The sequence below is a fragment of the Cibotium barometz genome, chromosome 50 (genome assembly GCF_041138505.1).
Source record: "Cibotium barometz isolate CiBa-2024 chromosome 50, ASM4113850v1, whole genome shotgun sequence".
In the NCBI taxonomy this organism is placed as follows: Eukaryota; Viridiplantae; Streptophyta; class Polypodiopsida; order Cyatheales; family Cibotiaceae; genus Cibotium; species Cibotium barometz.
Genome location: NC_141095.1, coordinates 16,908,742 through 16,930,953, shown reverse-complemented (window position 1 = coordinate 16,930,953; position 22,212 = coordinate 16,908,742). Strand labels below are relative to the sequence as shown.

Here is a 22,212-nt window from a genome sequence, read left to right as displayed (position 1 = left end):
TTGTTATCTAGCACTCACTAGCGTGGTCACATAATCTGCACAAGCATACATCTTACTTAGGAAAGTGCCAAGTCTACATAAGTTGTCTTCTAACCATCTGGCCATATTTGGCCACCATCCAATGTCTAAATTGGAAATCATCAACTGTCGAGTGCTCACCACAATGACTACTCCTCATACAAGGGACCTTACAAAATAGAGCACATCTGTCACATGCAGTAACAACACAAGGATGGAGCATTCAACAAATGCTTTTCCAAAAAAAATACCCCTTGGAAGGGTATCTTGCTTGGGAAACTGACCTTGGTACATTACCAACCAATTGTCAGTCCCCCCATAGATACTCTCACCCTTATCAGTAGTACCCTTTCCCTTTACCTGCTTCAATTTAACATATTTTTACCCATACCAATCTCAACCCCCACTGCATCAATAGCTTGCAATGGTGGGGTGGCACTGCCTCGCCACCGTCTTATTCTACGACCAATCCATTTCAATCCTGGATACCACCCTCCTTTACTCCATCAAATCTCACCCAGACATGTTGATCCTCGCCATGTGGTACCACTTGTTCATTGACTACACACTTTTTACCAAGGAAGACCACTTCCTCAAACTTACGGCACCCCTCGGCCTCAACTATCTCATCAACAAAGTTCTGATTCACCCCACCATGATAGCCTTGAAGACCCTTATTCACACTAAGGATCAACTTGAGGGGTGCTATAAGTTCGAGGAAGTGGTCTTCCTCAATAAAAAGAGACAAGTGGTGCCACTTTGTTCATCAACTCTACACTTTTCACCAAGAAAGACCACTTCCTTGAACTTTTGACACCCCTGAACCTTAACTACCCATCAACAAAGATATGATTCACACTCTATCACGGTAGAACCTCATTCATCATCGAGGAGTGAAACTGACCTACCACTAGTTGTGCCACATGCATGACAACCAATATACCTCATAGAACATCCTCTACCTATATAAAATGGTCTATACTTACCTCGAGCAGGCCATCGTAACCAAAGATGCTATCGTTCAAACCATTCATGTGGCCTACTTGCAAGACCTCTCCATTTGACGAGACCAAGCACAAAGGAGACATATTCCTTTTTTAGAAGCCACAAATCTGCTAATAAAGAAGCTGACCTTTAATTCTTCAAATGGCAAGGAGGATGGGAGAAATCCTTCAAGAGATGAAGATCCAAAAGTTGGCAAAGCACACTCTTCTAACAGTTTGGATGACAAAGAAGATCCCGTGGAGCAGGACGCAAACTTGTCGACAATGAACAACCTCGATGCCACCCCACCAACCGCTTCACCCTTTCCACACCAATACCCCACCTGAAACTATTCTAGCAATCTCCATGCATCATCATCCACCACGAGGTTACCAAGTACATCCACGTTCATTCCCTTGCAATAGAACACATGTGAGCCCTCCATCTTCTCTGCTCTCTTGATTGCTTGTGTTTTGTTGGGGATTCTTACATGCTTGATGGTTTTGCTTGCATGAATATGGCTTGAGTGTAGGCTTTTCCTTCTCATGAGCTTCTTCTCTACCCACATCTTGTGAGAGAGAACCACTGCGAAGGACAATCTCTTCTAGTATCCATCTAGGAGCTTCACCCCCATAGCCATCCATGAATACATTCTAGTGTGAAACCACCTCATCACCCAGATCCATGAGCCCCCAATCATCGAACCATTCCTTGAGAGAGGCCCAACCGCAATCAAACATCATCACCAATCACACAAGAAGAGGCCAGTGAAGACGATTAAAAGGACCCAAGAGTATCCTTGCTCGTCCATGAGCAATAACTCACTCATCCACTCAATGTACAAGACTTTATATTCCAAGGCAACTTTCACAATATCATTGACATACCCCTTGGTATGGTTGAAGCATGGGGTAAATTGTTTTGTCCTTAATAGTTGTAGTGTTTAAAAGTCTTGATGATGGCAATGTGATTTTTGAACAGTTATTCCAATTGGAATACTTGGACGAAACACGATTAAGGTCTACCTATGGATGGTGTATGGAGAAACTTCATGGAAAGAAATGGTTTGATCAACAAAGCGAAAATTTGTAAAAGGTGACCTTGTGTTGATGTACATGATCCATACAAACCAATGAAAATTTAAACTTCTGGCTATGGAACCCTTTAGAGTGTGGTAGATGGGAGTAAATTGAGAAACTCAATGTGAGTGAATCCATGCGATAAAGAAAGCTATAAGAAAAGGAAATGAAATAGCATGCCTATCTCCCATCTTGAAGTAAGGGCTCGCATAGAAAAATCTTGGCTAAGTTGAAATGGTGTAAACATAAATAAGGCCAAAGCTTTTCCCCTCAACTATGATGAGGAAGAGTATTTGACAAAACCAAGTTGACTTTGGTTAGGGTTCTCAACTCCAAACTCTAGGTCTTGGGGGACATATGAACTTAATGTCCCATGAAACATGGGAAAGCTAAGGAAAACATAATATGTGTCCCATTTTGGCCTTGATGCACCCTACCTAGGTACCCTTAGCGGCCAATAAATCAACAAATGGATAACACATTTGCCCAATGAAAGGTTGGCCATCCTTGGTGCACCAGATTGATGCAAGGGACTACAAAAATCATCTAGGAGTATAACCCGAGTGGCATAAACCCTTTCATCAGATGTGGAGAGATCACATGGCCACACTGACAAAAGTTTGCACCACCCTAGGTTCATGCCAATCCAAAGAAGGTGGTCCTAACAAAAGTTCTTGCGAATAGAAGGCAAGATGCGTGTCTACAACTTCCCTATCATTGATGAACCCACGCCACTCACAACATATGTGCCATAATTATCATAAACAATATTGTTGTGCATCATCATAAATTTGAAAGTGCTTTATCCCTGATTTTGTTAGTATTCAAAAGGTGTAAAATTTGCAAGGCTTCATCAAACATACCATTATCCTTTACACTTAGCATCTCAATTCTTTTCATTTGCATGCAACGACTTAATGCTCAAGTGTTAATGGAACAATTTCACTTATTGAAGTGCTCACATTGCATTTGTGATTCATTGCATGGCTTTATCAAACATGGATCAATTGGTGGTTCTTTATTATAGTGCATACTCTCTATCATGCTTAACAATATAGCCATAAAATATAAGAATTAACAAAATCTTGGTAAAGTGAACCACCCAAACACAACAAAAGCGTACTTTAACTTAGCTTGAAAAATTGTGTTGTATTGTAAAACGAGTCTTTAAATGATATGTTCAACTTATATTATCCAACTATTTGTCAAAAGTTAAGGTGTTAACATACAAAAGAGGCAGACAATAAAGAGGCAGACAATGTAAAGACATGTAAATCATATTTATTTCATTTAACAGTTCAATATTGCAAAACTCACACTCAATTTCAAAGATGAAAGAAGGCACTTGCATAAACGTGTGTAGCTTCAATCCTTAACTAGCACCTTTGTGGAACCATGAAACCTTTTTGGAAACTTTTCCTTGGTTCTCTCCATATTCTTTTCTGTTTCTTTGTAGAATGTCATCTAGTTTACCAAACAGGCGCTGGTACAGCTCCAAAAACAAAAAGAACACAATCATTAAAATATGAAGCATCAATGATTGTTCCAATGCAACAGCCCAAAAACTCATAATTTGTGCATACTAGCAAAACACCATTATCTTCAGAGCTAGCTTCCCAAGAAAAAGCCTGCATGCACGTGCACATACAGGTGTGAATTCAAACTCATGCCCCCTCTAAGCAATGTGATCCAACCGCCGCTCGGGCAATGGCCTACTCACCGGGAACAAACAATGTTTCACATGCCCTATTACTCAGTTGTCTTTCTCTTTTTATCACATGGAATGGCAATCCTTCATGGTCTTAGTAGTGACACGCATTTCCTCAAGGAGCTTCTAATATACAGTGGAACAAATTTACAACTACAGGGAAAAACAATAGATGTATCATGTGTCAAAAAAACCATCAGACCAAGGCTAATCATTGTTGAACATGCTTCGAAGCAATCCAAGCAGAAGGATGGTATCATATTTGTACCATGCCTAGGTACTACACCAGTTAATCTAGTACAACAAGTGCGCGAAATGCGATATGAACCTTGGATCTTTTGGTAAGAAGCCCAATGTGCCCAATGTGTATATACGTGCATGTACATAAATATATACATATACATATATTTGTACCTATACATGTACATGTATATATATGTATATAAAGAGATCAGATGCCTACGTTTCATGCAAAGATTTTTTAAACTCTTGTGCATAAAATGTCATGCACTAGCTCAAGGCCTATACACTAGCACGTTGAAAACAGTTCCAACCCACCGCATGACTTGTATAGAGGGTTCTTTAACAGGAAAAAAGCAAGTGCACTGTGATAACATCACAAATGTTGCCCCATTGAACAGAATTGGAAAGCACAGCAGTTCTAAGAGTTGTTAAGGTACTGGGTCGAATTCCCAGTTCTTAATAATCTTCATTATCTCCATTCCCAGTACTTGATCAACAAAGGATGGTTTATTTAGGGCCTACTGAATTCTCTTTTCAGCTGCCCTCCCTTGTGTTAGTGTCTGATGCAGTTCTCACCTAACCACCAGTTGCATATCCACATTGAACCATCTCATAATGTATATGAATTGAAAATCTAAGTGCATACATACATCATTACATGAATGTGTGAATGTATGGACATACATACAGCACATACATACCTAGGTACCTAGGTACATAATACGAACGTACATACACAAACAACATTCCATGCAATGAGGTAATGTACAAGGTCATTGAATGGCAGACTTTGGTTGAATGTGTGTTTGAAAACAGAGTATCTCTAACCTTGAAACTTTGCCTATCAATGGAAACACCTTTGCATTTTGTAACAGCGCAGACTGTGGCAGCACGGGGCTTGTTGTTTAGCAAAGCCAGTTCACCAAAATAGTCTCCTCGTTTGTACTTCATCAGAACTTTGCCTCCTTTCTTGGCTTCTGCTTCTCCCTGATTTTCAAGTGAACAAAAATGATCATTTCTTACAAATGCTTTGGAGAAAAGTGTACATTTTTTAAAGCACGTTTTGCAATTCTAAGCTAGGCAAAAGAACTTTTTTGAGCTTTGCAGATGAACACACGCACACACAAACATGTGCCCGCACACATGCGCGCGCGCACACACACACACACACACAGAGTCGGCGCGGGGGGGGGGGGCGCCGGGGGGGGGGGGGGGGGGGTGTACATACAAATAGACATATATACATACACACACACACACACACATATATATACACACATGCACACACGTACGTAATGTTGAGATATCGAGCTCTAGTGAGGCGGTGGACACTGATGACCCGCCTGGGGGATAGGCCCCACACTTACACCACTGGCATGGTTGGTGAGATCTTGGGTGATATGCGGCCAGTGGGATGACAGGCTGTGTGACAGCCACTCTAGAGACTGGCATAGTTATAGCGCCAGCTCATTTAGTCGGGTTCACATTACAGAGAACCCGTGTATGTATTGGTTGAGTACCTTTCATATTGTGTGTACTCTTATTCTTGTATATGGTGTGTTGAGTGTTGAGTAGAGAAGAAGAAGATTTTCAGCCTCTCACCTTGTGTGTTCTCTATTAGGGTTTGTGAGTGTGTGTGTGTGTGTGTGCTTGCAAGAGCTCAAGCTCTCTTCCCCCCTGCATCTTTTCATGGTATCAGAGCCTGGTTCGTGCTAAGGGCTGAGCTGCAAGCAAGAGAACCACAGGAAGCGGTACGAGGGTAAGAGCTTCAACTACTCTTCCCTATTGTGTTGGTGACTACACCCTTGTCGGGAGCTCTACGGGAGGCACCGGCAAACGATCTCCGATTGAGGAGCTTTCTTCGCGGGAGTGAAGCTATAGGGCAACTATATAGTCCTACGGACTGAAAATTTTCGGGCCGAAAACGCGTTTCAGGCGCGTCTGGACCTCCGTTTTTCAGAAAGCAGGCGATTTCGAGCACTGCGGGTAAGTCATCGATTCTCTGCAGAACTCTGTTTTAAGAACTGCAGGAAGACAGATTGACTGTGCAGACACTGTGGGTGCTGCAAAGAGGTCTACAGTTGCCATTGGGTGTATGTATGCACATTGAAGTCACTGGTTGTGACATTTGAGAGTACAACAGTATCGCTGTGCAGAAAATACTGCAGGTTGTGCAGAAAAACCAGAGTGCAGTTTCTGGTGAAATTGTGTATTTGGCAAGATGTCTAATGATGGCATAACACAGATTGTGGCTGAGAAGCTGGACAAGAATAACTTCCATGCTTGGAGGTTCAGGTTAACGAATTTCTTGATGGGAAAAGGTTATTGGGACTACATAGAAGGTGAGCATGAAGAGGCACCGGAGATACCGGATATAAATCCGACTGCTGCAGATGTGAAAGAGTTTAAAGATTGGAACCAAGGAGCCAGGAAAGTAATGTATTGGCTTTCCATTAGTATACAGGACACCATGATTGGGCACATTCAGGATGCCAAGTCCCCCAAGGAGGCGTGGGACACCTTGGTAAAGCTTTATGAAACAAATACCAAGGCTCGTAAGATACAGTTGAAGAATGAACTTCACACTGTGGAGAAAAAGAGCATGTCTGTGAATGACTATGCATTGAAGATAAAGGGTATTGTGGAATCCCTTGCATCTATTGGTGTGTCAGTAGATGATGATGACAAGGTGGAAGTCTGTCTACGTGGCCTCGGGCCGCAATACAAGGCGTTCAAGACGTCTATTCAGACTCGGAAAAACATTCCCAACTTTACAGATTTGGTGTCTATGCTGATTATCGAAGAGAAGAGCTTGGGTGAAGACCAACAGTCTTCACAAAGCAAAAACAGTTCAGAGCAACAGGCCTTCTACACGAGTTCAGGAAGAGGACGAGGTAGAGGAGGCCGTGGACGCGGTCAAGGAGGTGGCCGAACAGGTAATCAGAATTATGGCCAGCAGCAGCAGCAACAACAACAGTCCCAGAATCAACAACAACAACAACACGCAGGTGGAAGAGGCAAATTTAGAGGCAGGGGGAGCCAAAGAGGCCGTGGAAATTGGCAAAGGCAATATAATGATGCACGTGAATGCTATTATTGTGGTAAGCCTGGACATGTGCAGTCAGAATGTTATAAGAAGCAGGCTGACATGCAAAATGGGAAAATGCAGCAAAACAACTATGCATCCTCAAGCAGAAATAATGAGGATAATGAAAGGTTGTTTGTTATGCAGCATGTCGTGAATGCCATGTCTGAAAATGTTGATGCAGCACAAAAAGATAATGTATGGTATGTGGATTCAGGCGCTTCGAACCACATGACGAGTCATGGAGAGTGGTTCAAGGAGATGAAAAACCCGGAAAGACCAGGTTTTGTGGAAACAGGGGATGACACTGCTCATCCAATTGCCCACGTTGGAGATGTGCCATTGTCTATGCAGGATGGCAAAGTGAAGTACCTTGCAGATGTACTTCATGTACCGAACATAACCAAGAATCTGGTTTCAGTTGGCCAGATGATTGAGCAGGGTTTGCAGGTTCGGTTTAACCCTGATGGGTGTTATGTTGAAGATTTCAAAGACAAGTGCAGGTTGGTTGCAAAAGGCAACAGAGTGGGCAGAATGTTTACGTTGGATGTAGACATGCCTGAGATGAGTGCTGCGATGTTTGCAAACGGTTCAGGAGTTGTTGCAGACACAGACATATGGCATAAAAGAATAGGACATGTGAATGTGCAGAGATTGAAGTCTATGCAAACAAAAGAAATTGTGACAGGGCTGCCAAAATTTAAAGTGGAAGGTATGCAAAAAATATGTGAAGCATGCCAATTTGGGAAGCAAACAAAGCATGTGTTTCCACGTAACAGATATGTGAGCAGAAATGCACTAGATGTTGTGCATTCAGATGTATGGGGTCCTACGAAGACCATATCTATGGGAGGCTGCAGGTATTATGTGACTTTCATTGATGACCACACGAGGAAAGTGTGGGTATATTTCATGAAGGAGAAGAGTGAGGTGTTCACTCACTTTCAGAACTTCAGGTTTTTGGTTGAAAAGCAAACAGGAAAATATGTAAAGTGCCTAAGGTCAGATGGAGGGGGAGAGTACTTCTCCAATGAGTTCTCTGAATTCTTGAAGAAGAATGGTATTCGGAGACAGTTCACATGTAGATATACTCCGCAGCAAAATGGAGTTGCTGAGCGGAAAAACAGGCACATTGCTGAGATTGCGCGGGCATTGATGGAAGAGAAAAATATGCCGCATTGCTATTGGGCTGAGGCTGTTTCTACAGCAGTATACATCATGAACAGGACTCCAACTGCAGCCATACATGATGTAACTCCAGAGGAGAGGTTTACTGGCAGAAAACCAGATTTGTCTCATCTGAAAGTTTTTGGATGCATTGCATATGTGCATGTGCCAGATGAGCTGAGAACTAAGCTGGATCCGAAAGCTGAAAAATGTGTGTTTATTGGATATTCCCTTGAGCAAAAGGGATACAGGTGTTATAACCCTGCTACACGTGAGTTGAGGGTAAGCAGGGATGTTGTTTTTGATGAGATGAGCAGCTGGTATGCTGCTGAAAAAGAAGCTGTTGGGGCTGATGTGAGTGGAAGTGTGGTTGCACAGAATGCAGGTCAGCAATCACAGTCTTTGAGTGGACCAGGAGAGTCCTCATCTAGTGGGTCTGTTGATAGACCATGGAGTGGCAGGCTGCGTCATAATACCAGCCCTGCAAATGTGATTAGTACATCACGTAAAAGAAAAGAGAAAGTGGTTGAGCCCCTTGGTATGCCTGACATTTCTGCAGGGCATTCTCATGTTGATGGAGAGTCCAGTGGCTCAGATATGAGCCTTGATGAGGAGCTTGGGATCCCAGCTATGAGAACACCTGGTGTAAAGAAGGCTATGGAAGCCATGAATGAAAAGCTGCGAAGATCAGGGAGAGTGAAGAACCCTGTGCAGAGATTTACATATGATGGTTATGTGGCACATCACTATGCATATATGGCAAAGGTTGTGCAGGTTGTTGAGCCCACATGCATTGATGACGCTGTTGGAAATGTGTGTTGGGAGAAAGCTATGGATGAGGAGATGGACGCACTATATGGAAATGAAACTTGGGATTTAGTGCAATTGCCAGAAGGCAAGAAAGCCATTGGATGCAAGTGGGTGTACAAAGTTAAACATAACAGTGATGGGAGCATAAACAGGTACAAGGCTAGATTGGTAGCCAAAGGATATGCGCAGACATATGGGATTGATTATGAGGAAACTTTCAGCCCAGTTGCCAAGATGGCAACGGTGAGAGTTGTGATAGCAGTGGCTGCGTCAAAGCAATGGTCTTTACATCAGATGGATGTAAAGAATGCATTCTTGCATGGGGATTTGCAAGAAGAGGTGTATATGTTGCAGCCACCTGGTTATGAGGATGTGGGTCACCCCGAGCATGTTTGCAGGTTGAAGAAAGCCTTGTATGGCTTAAAGCAAGCACCAAGAGCATGGTCTGACAAGATTTCTGAATATCTTGTCACTATTGGCTTTCATGTAGCCAATGCAGATTTCTCATTGTATGTGAGACATGGTGATAGAGGAGTTGTGCTTGTTGTCATCTATGTAGATGACTTGATCATTACGGGGGACCATGATGCAGAGATCTTTGATGTAAAGATCTTGCTTAGACAGAAGTTCGAGATGAAGGATCTGGGGGAGCTCAGATATTTCTTGGGCATTGAGGTGATTAGGTCACCACATGGTATTGGATTACTGCAGAGACAGTATGGCTTGGACATGTTGTCCAAGTATGGTATGACAGGCTGTAAGCCTATTTCTGTGCCATTGGATCAGAATGGCAAGTTGAGTGCAGATTCAGGAGAGATCTTGGAGGATCCTACTATGTATAGACGCATAGTAGGAAGTTTGATCTACATGACGATCACCAAACCAGATTTGAGCTATGCTGTTGGGTTGGTGAGTCAGTTTATGCAGGTTCCACGGAAACCGCATTTGGATGCAGTGAGACGCATACTGAGGTATGTGAGGTCTACTTTGCATTGTGGACTATTCTATGAGACTGGGACAGAGATATGTGTACATGGGTACACAGATGCTGATTGGGCTGGTAGTATCTCAGATAGAAGATCTACCAGTGGATTCGTGTTTTCTTTGGGGAGTGCTGCTGTGACTTGGAGCAGCAAGAAGCAACCTACGGTTGCTCTATCGAGTACAGAGGCCGAGTACAGAGGAGCTGCTATGGCAGCATGTGAGGTAGCTTGGTTGAGAAAGCTACTTGCAGATTTGGGTCTATCAGTGGATAGACAAGTTGTCATTTTCTGTGACAACATTAGTAGTATACAGTTGGCCAGGAACCCAGTCTTTCATGCTCGTACGAAGCACATAGAGGTCCACTACCACTTCGTCAGAGAGAAGGTCTTGGCAGGAGACCTTGACCTTGTTTATGTCAGCACAGAGGATCAGGTAGCTGACATCTTCACCAAAGCATTGGGTACAGAGAAGCTCCGCAGATTCAGGGCTTCGCTTGGTGTACATGAGATGGATTTGAGCTCGAGGGGGAGTGTTGAGATATCGAGCTCTAGTGAGGCGGTGGACACTGATGACCCGCCTGGGGGATAGGCCCCACACTTACAGCACTGGCATGGTTGGTGAGATCTTGGGTGATATGCGGCCAGTGGGATGACAGGCTGTGTGACAGCCACTCTAGAGACTGGCATAGTTATAGCGCCAGCTCATTTAGTCGGGTTCACATTATAGAGAACCCGTGTATGTATTGGTTGAGTACCTTTCATATTGTGTGTACTCTTATTCTTGTATATGGTGTGTTGAGTGTTGAGTAGAGAAGAAGAAGATTTTCAGCCTCTCACCTTGTGTGTTCTCTATTAGGGTTTGTGAGTGTGTGTGTGTGTGTGCTTGCAAGAGCTCAAGCTCTCTTCCCCCCTGCATCTTTTCACGTAAATGTGTATGTATATATCTATTTACTTATTAATATTGATAACACATGCACATATGTACGTACACATGATGTGTATATGTGTATATCTATTTACTTATTAATATAGATACCACACACACATATGTACGCACACATAATGTGTGTGTGTATATCTATTTATTTATTAATATAGATGCCACATACATATGTACGTACACATTATGTGTGTATGTGTATAGATACCACACACACGTATGTACATACACATGATGTGTGTATGTGTATATGTATATAGATATAGACATATCTATACATATGTAGATAAATCTGTTGGAAAATATATTTATCATCTCCAGATGGTCTACATGAACCCTAGCATGCTTGTACTGGTCATTTCTATGAGGCCCTGCATTAGCATAACTAGTAGACATCATTTAGGGTTTTTTGTAGCACTTTTATGAGCTTTTTAGGCTATTTATGGCATATTTATGGCTCACGACTGCTGTCGGCCTGCTTGCTCATATGTGAGGTATATAAGGGTTCTGACCCTATCCTCATTTCTCGTCTCACTTTTGCATACCTGCTTGAGGTCATTGGCTGTTGCAACAGTCTCTTATGCTTGTAAGCACATAACGGGCTTCCTTCATGCTCATTTTCAGCAATAAACATCTGTCTACAGCCTTCTACAGTTTGTACTTGCGCAGTGGCATGAACACTGTTGGGATGGGTGAACCCCCATGCATGCGCTCACGCACCCCTCTTCATTGGAATGCAAAAAGTTTACAAATTGAGGCAATTCAACAAACACACAATAGCAATGAATGCATACCTCTTCAAGAAGGTAAAATTTGTCCCCCACTTGACCTTCAACCAAGATGTTTTCACCGGCTTCAAAATACTCAATCTCTAGAACATCTGCAATGGCTGATCTTTCATACTTATCAAGGCTCTGAAAATCACAGAAAGATCTTTGCGTCAGTATTTGTAATAAAAAAATACACACACACAAGATTTCTACGCAGAGAGCCACTAGCATCATTAACTTCCCCCTTCCTTAAGGGCACTGTCTAAGAGAAAATACTCCACACAAATATATTTATTTTTTCTTAGTGGGATTTTTATGTTACATCAAGCACGTCCACCAGCTGCAGCAAGCAGGAAACGAACCCGCAACCTCGCACTTGGGGCTCCAATTCCTTACCCAACTCGGCAATGCTACTGGGGACAGGGCCCACACGATTTATAATCAGTTGCTATCAATGTTTTCCTTGTTTTCAAGGACATGTCGGGGTACAAGCTCATGACCTCTTGGGTAGGGTGGAAGGTGAGTCAACCACTCAGGCAAAATCCCGTCAAACAACATAGTTAAGAACAAGTAAAACCATCATCAATAGTCACCCATAAAACTGAGCTAGTCCTCAAGGGGCCCTTCAAGAAGATCGCAAATGATAGTGGTTAACCTTTAGAAGAGGCACATCCTCCAGAAAATTCTCATACAGTTTTCTTTTACTACTGGTCGTGTGAAGCAGAATGGCTCTAAAAGTTACTCTGTCCATGGCCCAAAGTGTGCAATTTGTGGTTGCCTGCTCAAAACAAGTCACAAAGTAGTCATATAAACCCCCTCTCTCTCTCTCTCTCTCTCTCTCTCTCTCTCTCTCTCTCTCTCTGCATAAATGTGTACATATGTACATAAGTATATACATACAATATATATTTCTCTTTATGTAGTTATATATTTATGCAAGGATGTTACATTTTTATAACTAGGGGAGCCCTTGACAAGACACAAGATCTTTGAAAGAGAAAATACAAGATTTCGTGATGATTGAAAAGCGGAAAAGCAGGGAACTGGAAAACAAAAATGTGGAAAAAACAAAGCTCTTTCCGCTTTCACTTCAAATATATCCAATCTACATTGCAGATTTAATTTATGGTCACACTTCTACTCCTTATTATGTGTAATAAGAAAGTTAAAAATTGACCTAGAATCACCTTTATTGTTGCGGCACGAGGGGCATTATATAGAAGTGCAAGCTCCCCGAAGCTGTCACCAGATGCATAGTGCTTCAGCATTTCTGGCTCAGTTTTTTCAGGTCTCAACAGCCAGACTTCACAAGTGCCTTCCTGTTGTTGCAAATGAAGTCGATAGCAGGCAAGAACTTGTCACAAACAGGGCTGATTTGCAAAAAAATTATGTCTACTAAAACTGGATTAAGCTTAATGTAAAAAGATTGATCAAAGGGAAAACAGAAAAGATGTAACATATGACCTCTAAAAGATAAAAACGATCACCAGGGTCACCTTGTTTGATAATCACATCACCTGCTTTATATTTAACTTCCTCTACTGCATCAATGACCTGATTGAAGGTGGATAGCAACACCACACTTGTAATGAAAAATAATTCTTGATAATAATGGGTTCATGTAGATGGTGTTTCAAGACATTTTCCTTAGCTTTAAAGAGTATATATTATGTATAACGTTGATATCAAAGAAACATGATCTTGCAAACCAGTGTTGAATACTGGACCATACAGTTTTAGTCTGCTCTTTATCCAAAGATTTAAACAAGTAGTTCTTCTGCAATGCATGTTGAAGTCTCTCTTTAGCTTCATCACTTTTCATGACCACCTACAATACGTAAGAAAATATTGAATCCAAGTAAAGGAATAAGGAATGTAGCATAATTACTTTTGATTGTGATCGTACATTGTGTGTGTGTGTGTGTGTGTGTGTGTGTGGCGCGCGGGCGCGCGTGTATACATCTCTCTCTCTCTCTCTCTCTCTCTCTCAAATGTGGGAGGTATGTAGGGATGCTTTTTGAGCATCGCCATCAACTAATGGCTCACCAAAAAGAGTGTAGCCACACTACCCTCCCTCTTTAGGGTGGGGACTATTGTAACACACTAGCGGTCCCATAGGTCAATATTTGGCCTCCTGTGGACGATAAAACATCATCATCATGGTATTTGGAGTGCTATTGGGCAGATTCGCACCTCTTCACACCGGCTGAGGATAGAGACAGGTTGATATGAGGATATATCACTAGAGGACCGCATATGCCAGCTTTGCCATCAGGAGGTGGAGTCGGAGGAACACTATATATGTCATTGTACTGTCTACTATGAGATCCGAGGGAGGTACCACTGCCTGTTCCGTTAAGGCTTTGGACCTTTGCGTCGGATCATGGACTTTGAGGACCAAAGGTGCTTAGGGCTCTTCATACTTGAGCTTAGACACCACAAAGAGAGCCTATTGAGGGACAGGAGGGCAGTGGGACCAGAGCCGCCTAGATAGAGAGCCCTCACAGATTTTTTCAGAGCCAGCACTGTAACCCCACCAGCCTCTACTCCCCCATCTACAGGCCTACCTAGCAGACCAGTCACCCTGGACAGAGCCATTGCCATCTGTAGAGTGAGACGCCCACGACCACGAGGATTGCGTCTACGACTCCCTCACCATCGGCAGATTCGAGCCATCATTGCCCGCCACCGGAGGAGTTTACCGCGACGATTCAGCGGTTCAGCTTTCAGCTCTTAGCTCTCTTAGGATGTTACTATTTTCATTCTTTCTTTCAGATTTGTTATGATGAGACATCATCATCATCAGTTGTACCTTGTTTTGGTCTCATGGGCCATTTCGCCTTTAGGAGACGTTAATATTTCTCTCTCTCTCTCTCTCTCTCTCTCTCTCTCTCTCTCTCTCTCTCTCTCTCTCTCTCTCTCTCTCTCTCTCTACACGTGCGCACGTGTGTGTGTGTGCGCGCTTGCGTGCGTGCGTGTGTATTGGTCCCTTTGCAAGTCATACATGATGGAATATGCAGAGTCCAACTGGATGGAACCCCCTTCCCTACACCTCATTTGGTGAATATATGACTCTGCACGCACACGTCCATATGATCACACATGTATGTGTGTGCGCGTGAGTGCGTGCGTATCTTTTTTGAAAGGGAAAAAGGAAAATTTTATTAAAAATAAATATATACCTAGATGAATCCAGGACACAACTTACCTTTGGAGTGAAGGCATCTTGTAGGCAAGTAACCTCAGCACACACGGCAGATCTGCGTAGTGCCGTTCTTTGCCTTTGAATGGCCTGTTGCTCTTCAGCTAACACCGCTTTTTTGTCCTTCTTGAAGCTTTTGAGAAAACCTGAAACCCTGGATGCCAGACCATGGCCTCCACTCGGGGGTTTTGAAGAAGACATGTCTTCCCTATGGTTTTCTTGTTTCGGTACGAGTTTGCATCAGTCTCTGGACAAACATAAAAACGTGAGAAGAAACTCATCTCTTCCCTTGCACTTTCACCCACCCTGACAAAATGGGCAGCATGACAGAAAGTATTGTTCGGAACTCAAAATGGAGAAACCCAGTCAAAGGAAACTTCCTACTTAACAGATTTGTGCAAGCTTAGGGTTTCTGATAGGTTGTGAGGAAGGCCTGAAGATGCTACTGGCATGAAAGCTGAAAGCTCATTACAAGTTATTTAGGTACAAGAGGGATTCAAAATGAGCTTGTGGGCACAGTTCAAAGATTGGATCTTGCATTGGAGCTGTTCAGAAAGAAAGCTAGACTTCAAGGCTTACACTGGGTGTGTAAGCATCATCTCAAGGCTAGCCACTAGGCCAGGTGGACAGGCGAGAAAAAGGTACAGAAAATTTCTTAATCTTCATGCATAATACCATGTGCTAAGGTTTTTTTCACGAGTTATACATCATATATTTAGGTGTTCCAGGTTCAAACCACCCCCCCTGCTGGGCCACTTAAGCACAGGTCCCCCCAACAGCCATGACATTACATACATCATCAATCCAGCATGCTATACAAGTCGAGAAAACAAAACCAAACAAAGAGAATAGCTAGTTAGCCAAATGCACCTCTTTAGACAAACAGAAAACATGAAAATCAGCTCAACAAAGACACAAAGCTTCCAGTAGATTCCCAAACAGTCATGGCTCCAGTCAACAGAACCTCATCTAAACCGTTAAACCTGGGCTTTTTCAGAAATCTGCACATGATTTTGCCTACTCAGCATCTTGAAGTTTGTCCCATGCCCTGAGACCATATGCTACGGAAACTTGAAAGGCCAAGTGGAAGCATTTCCAAGGAATAATGTGGCGACCAGCCAAAGCTTCTCTGCTGATGAAACGTCACATCAGAAGACCATGACAGCATAAAAACGCCATATGTCAGTCTTTCTCGTCAAAAGCTCCATATAATGTGGCTCCAGGCCTTGAACACATTATATGGAGCTCTTGACCCAAATGCTGACACGTGGCCTTTCCCTACTCCATGCTGCACTATAACTTCATGACAGTCTACTCACAACACTACAAACCGTCAACTTCATCATGCATAGCTAAACTACCCACTGAGATGTTCATCAAAGAAGCTGAAAATGTGTCCCCTCATGTTTAAACATTCACAAAAACAACTGTGTTGAGTTCCTATCACATCTCCTGCTATCCTGCTAAACGTGAGAGGAGGAGCAGACACGTGTAAAAAAGATATACCCACCTTCTTGTTCAAATCTTCGTTTATAAACGTACACAAAGAGTTGAATGCCAACATAGACAATGAATTGATGCCTTGATAAAATATAGAGTTACATAAAATTCAATGAAACATCGTAAGTAGTTGCTATCTTCGTAACTGAATTGAAGCTAAATCCATGCATGAATCACCGTGCATCCCACGATTGAGCCATAACACAACACATCATAACTTGATTAATCAATGGGTCCCTTTATAAGGTGTTGGCAGAAAGATCTCTGTATCATAACCCTGCATTATTTCCCAGCCTGCAGTATTCTTCAAAATACTGCATCTGCAGTCTATGTCTAGACTCTAGCCACCTCAGCCAACTGCAGAAGTCTTCTGTCACAATCTCTCTCTCCTCTGTATATTCATGCTTTGCCATCTAGTCCAAGATTGAGTACACTACTCCACCTCTTGGTGTCAAGGAGATTTTGAACCTGGGCTTGAACCAGAGAGATATCTAGCCCATAGAGGAAGCTTCTTTGAAAGCCACTCGCAAACAATATCCACAATGTACAAGAGTTGCAGGCCTCTATCTGCTAGATGTTGCCTGATTGTTATGCAAACAAAAAAAAAAAGCAGACAACCAAGGTGAGAACTGGGTATGCTTTCTTACAACCACCAGTGCTTCTGCATGGGACTGCTATATCCGAACTGGGTATTCAACAATGGGCTTTTACGGTTGACTACACCATCATTTGGATTGACATGGACTGAAAAAAATTACCATGTTCGATGACTTTCTGAAAGCTCAATATAATATCTGCTTGCATCCTCTTGAGCTTGGATCCTGTAGGGCTGCACCATGACCATAACTGATGTTATATACAGGCTGACTAGGATATAGATGACGGTGTATTGAGAACAAATTGCAGCCGTCTTGAATACTAAGGCTTACTAGGATATAGATGGACTGAAAGGTCAGCAATGGATCTCATAACAGCTACCACAAACTAGATAAAGACTATACCATACATGCATTGCATGCTGTGGGCGCACAGATAGGACACTGAGAAGTGCGCTAGACATTTAATAGCATTTCAGAAGAAGAAGAATGGATCCTACCTGTTTGTCTGCATCCGACATGTTGCGCCACAACCGGGCAAGTAGCTTGCTTATCTCACCAAAATCAAAATGAGGATGGGCAGCTGCAACCCTTGGGCGCTCCCTCATGTTAAAGAAGATGAAGGCGTTCCGAGGACGGCAGCACTCTGTATGTTTGAAGGGATGCTGAATTGTCCTGTGACGCTTATTTCGGCCACTCCTAGCATCTTGCTCGGCTTCCTGCAAATCTGAACTTCTTCTGTCTCTGCTGGTACTGCTGGGTCCATCCAGATAATGAGGTATCTGGCTCTGGCTTACCAGTACTAGTTGCTGTGAAGTGGATACTCTGTCCTCAGTTGAACTGGTAGATGGGAGGTTGACTTCCTTGGATCTTTTGCTCACTTTTTTGCTCAGCTGTCTAGTTACCCGTCTAGGTGGCAAACGCTCAATTTTCTCCTCAATAGAAGGGGAATGTGATATGCTTTTGATATCCGAAAACGAGATCCCATATGAAGTGATTGGGTTCATCTTCTCTGCAGCTGAACTGATAGAGGGTAGGTCAACTTCCCTGGGTCTTTTGTTCACTTTTGTGCTTAGCTGTCTTTTTACCCATCTAGGTGACAAAGGGTTGGTCTTCTCAGTAGAAGGTGAAGGTAATGTGCTTTTAACATCCAAAAAAGAGGACCCATATGAGGCAATAGGGTTGATCTTCTTCAATCTTTTCCTTGCTTTTGCGCTCCACTGTCTCGTTATCCTTCTGGAGGACCCGGGGTCGTTTTTCTCCTCAATAGAAGATGACAGAAACGCGCTTTTAACATCCAGAAAAGAGGGCCCATATGGAGTTATTGGGTCAACAGAAGCAATAATAAATGCATGTTTCTCATCAACAGAAGAGAAAGGTATTGAGCTTTTCATTTCCGTAAGAGAGGACCCAGATAAAGATAAGGGGTTTACATCAGTTGAACTCGTAGAGGGGGGATCAACGTCACTAGATCTTTTGCTCACCCTTCTGCTTAGTTGTCTAGTTAGCCTTCTAGGTAAAGAAAGGGTGCTTTTCTCATTGCAAGAAAATGAAGGTAGTGTGCCTTCAACATCCACAGAAGAAGACCCATATGGAGAAATGGGGTTTTTCTTCCCAACAGTGCCAGTAACAAGTGAAGATAAGGAGGTGGAAGAAGGTTTCTCATCAATGAGAGAGAAGGGTATGGTGTGTTTTGCATCCTCACAAGAAGAACCCAATGAAGAAACGAGGTTAATTACATCAGTCGAACTGGGAGAAGGAAGATCAATTTTCTTGGATCTGTTGCTCACTCTTTCGCATAGTTGTCCGGATGCCCATCTACGTGAAGAAGGGTCATCTTTCTCGTCCATAGAAGATGAGGGTAGTGTGCTTTTGATATCTATAGAAAAGGGGTTTAACTTCTCAAGAAAAGTGGAAACCAATGGTAAAGAGGTGCGAAAAGGTTCTGGTATGGTGCTTTTTACATCCACAGAAGAGCACTCGGGTGAAGATACAGGTTTTGTGCTGGTTGAACTGGTCAGAGGAGGGACCATTTCCCTGGATCTTTTGCTTACTCTTATGCTTGGTTGTGCACATGCAGCCTTTCTAGGTAAAGAAGGGTCGGTTTTCTTGTCAGTAGAAGATGATGGTATGATGCCTTTGAAATCCATAGGAGAGGACTCAGATGAAGGAATGGGGTTTATCTTCTCAACAAAAGCGGAAAGAAACGAAGGTATGGAGGTGCAAAAAGGCTTTTCATCAATCAAAGAGGAAGATACTGGGTTTTCTACATCCATTGCAAGCCCAGGTGTGGAAATGGGGGTTTCATCAGTTGAGCTTGTAGAGAGGAGGTCAATTTCCCGAGGCCTTTTTATGGTTGATTGTCTAGGGATGCTTACAGGTAGCATAGGGCCAGTTTTCTCATCCATAGGAGATGAAGCTATCGTGCTTTTGACATCCATAGAAGAGGACCCACATGAAGAAACAGGGTTGATTTTTTCAACAAGATCCGATATCTGTCTTTTTCTGGTTGGTTGTATAGGAACTCTTCTAGATAGCAACGGGTCAGTTTTCACATCAATAGAAGATGAAGCTATTGTGCTTTTGGCATCAGTAGAAGAGAACCCATATGAAGAACTGGGGTTGATCTTATCAACAAAAGAGGAAACAAACGAAGGTAAGGAAGTGCACGAAGGTTTCTCATCAGTAGAAGGGAATGGCATGGTGCTTTTGACATCCGTATGAGAGGGCCCTGATGAAGAAAAAAAGGTTTGCTTCCCAAAAGAAGGGGAGACAGATGAAGTCAAGGCAGCAGCAGAAGGGTTTTCGTTGACGGAAGGAGGCGGTATGATGCTTTTTACATCCGTGCAAGAGGAGTCGGAGGACCCTGATGAAGAAATAGGGGCTTTTTTTTCAAAAGGGGAGGCAGATGAAGTCAAGGCAGCAGCAGAAGGGTTTTGATTGACAGATGGGGGCGGTTTGATGCTTTTTGCATGAGTAGAAGAGGACTCGTGTGAAGGTATGTGGGTTTTTTTCTCAAGAGAAGGGGCTGCAAATGGAGCATTTGTGCAACAAGGTTTTCCATCAACAGAATCAAGCCTGTGTGAGGAAGAAACAAAAAGGGACCCAGGTGACAGATTGACGATATTTTCTTCAACAGAGTGGGGCCCACACGAGGAGATCATGCTATTGTTTTGTACAGAAGGGCACCCATGTGACAAAACAATACTGTTTTCTTCAACAGAGTGGGACCCACAAGAGGACTTCGTGCTATTGTGCACAAGAGTAGAACACTCATGTGGATTTGCGGCAATAGCAGGGTCGGGCACAAATGAAGGTGTGCTGCAATTGTCATCCATGGATGGGGTGAATGTGATAGAAGGACTAATGGACATGTGAGAGTCTTCAAGATCATCGGGAATGAGGGAGCTGATCATATGCAGGGATGAAAGCTTCCCTGTTTGGCGGTCCCAGTGTAAAGATACTTTGCCTTCAACATAGTATGTGGTCACAATGTTTGCATCGTCGGCCATAGCTGCTTTTCATGAAAAAAGGAGGCATGCAAAATATCCCAACAAGAAAGAGATATGAGAGAAAACCCTAACTGCAAAATTCCCTCATTTTCTAATCAAAGGATTTTGAAGAAAACCATAAATTTCAGAAAATCCTAATGGAGGAACTCAAAGCAAATCGTAATAGCACATGCCCTCACGGGAAAAACGGATTTTTCAAGCAAAAAGCCTGATGGAAACCCTAAAGTGCGGAATATCCTAAAGGTCCCTAATTGCAGCACTCAAAGCAGAACTTAATGCAGGAACTCAAAGAAACCCTAAATGCAGTAACTCAAAGAAAACCCCTAATGCAGGAACTCAAAGAAAGCCCTAATCGCAGAACTCGAGCAAATGCGCTCATCGCACAACTCGATAAAAAACCTACTCTCTCTCTCTCTCTCTCTCTCTCTCTCTCTCCGTACCTGTTAGATCCTGGCCCTTCGATTGGGTCGTTGAGCAGAGTGCTGTTCATCCTCGCAGGCCTCTTTGCGACGAGAGCAGGCTGCTACAGATGATGACGACGATGAGGGTTGGGTCAGTGCCATAAACAAACAGCAGACTTGTTTGTGCGCGCGAAACGATGGGAAGGGTGGTGGGCGAGGAGAGGTGTGTCTCTTCATTTCAAATCACATACGCTATACCTTGCTCCAATCCTTGGTTTTTTCTTTTTTCTTTTTTCTTTTTTCTTTTTTTCTCTTTTTTTTTAGGAAAGCTTGAAATTAACATGAAATGGGTATATACAACTCACACACACCAATGCTGGCAATATGCACAAAGGCAACCAAAGCATTAAATAATTTGGAATATGTTGTTTTCTAAAGGTTTTCTAGTTGCGAGTAAATCTTTGCGACAATTTTGACGAACTCTCTCTCTCTCTCTCTCTCTCTCTCTCTCTCTCTCTCTCTCTCTCTCTCTCTCTCTCTCATGCACGCGTGCGGGCTCAGTACCCAAGGAAAACCAATCTCTCTCTCTCACACCCACTCTCACTCATCTCTTTAGGGCACCCTTGGTTGTCTCCTCTTTCTCTCTGTATGCTCTTGTGAAGAAAGAGCAAGAGAAAGGCAAAGAGAAAAAGAGGGAAAGTGCAAAGGAGGAGGAGGAGGAGGAGGAGGTGTAGCAAGAGAAAGAGTCTAGGGTTTAAAAGACCCTCAAAATAATTGGGCCGAAAGTTAATAGGCACATATAATGATTCAAGTGAATAGGCATGTATAATGATTCACTTAATAAGCACCCAAAACGTTCTTTTGCTTGGGGCAAACAATAATTAATAGCCTTCCATTTTCTAAACCTTTAATGTTTCTATCTCTAACCTTACAAATTTGCAACTTAATTGAAAATAGATTTTTTTCCAAGAAATAGCAAGAACACATGCTTTCCTCGCCCATGTCACTCTTCTCTCTTTCTCTCTCTCTCTCTTTTGTAATAGAATATATATTACCAAAAATTACTTTACAAATGGCCACATGGCCGCCATGTGATGTACTAGCTTTCCCTCACTAATTGCTCTGAACCACAAGTGTAGCTCAGAGTACCCTCGTCCAATATATAGCCGTGTCATTCTCCACCAAATGAGCTGACCACAAGGAAGAGACTTGCC

The 22,212-nt window shown here is 42.9% G+C and overlaps 1 protein-coding gene across 6 annotated transcripts; it reads right to left on the bottom strand.

The window, feature by feature from the left end:
- Positions 1 to 3,345: 3,345 nt before the first annotated feature.
- Positions 3,346 to 21,266, bottom strand: LOC147609866 (cAMP-dependent protein kinase regulatory subunit-like). Of its 6 annotated transcripts, none has more exons than XM_086787009.1 (9): positions 21,038 to 21,253; positions 14,996 to 15,236; positions 13,520 to 13,615; positions 13,252 to 13,341; positions 12,975 to 13,106; positions 12,443 to 12,565; positions 11,812 to 11,931; positions 4,861 to 5,019; positions 3,346 to 3,564 (listed from the first exon to the last, which is right to left on the bottom strand). In XM_086787009.1, exons 2-9 carry the CDS (start codon positions 15,188 to 15,190, stop codon positions 3,454 to 3,456), a joined length of 1,026 nt encoding a protein of 341 aa, XP_086643135.1. In that variant the 5' UTR covers positions 15,191 to 15,236; positions 21,038 to 21,253; the 3' UTR covers positions 3,346 to 3,453. The 6 variants fall into 6 exon arrangements, with proteins under 6 accessions (XP_086643135.1, XP_086643136.1, XP_086643133.1 ...); XM_086787010.1 differs by lacking the exon at positions 3,346 to 3,564 and adding an exon at positions 4,452 to 4,608; XM_086787007.1 differs by lacking the exon at positions 3,346 to 3,564 and having other exon boundaries at positions 4,452 to 5,019.
- Between the last annotated feature and the right edge of the window lie 946 nt (positions 21,267 to 22,212).

Excerpts from the sequence above, each read along its gene's own strand:
- LOC147609866 (XM_086787006.1), bottom strand. The coding sequence starts at position 20,597 with ATGGCCGACGATGCAAACATTGTGACCACATACTATGTTGAAGGCAAA. Across the intron at positions 17,319-17,585 it reads TGTCGGATGCAGACAAACAG|CCCTACAGGATCCAAGCTCA; the intron begins GTAGGATCCATT and ends GTCATGGTGCAG. Across the intron at positions 17,071-17,247 it reads TCAGAAAGTCATCGAACATG|GCAACATCTAGCAGATAGAG; the intron begins GTAATTTTTTTC and ends CATAACAATCAG.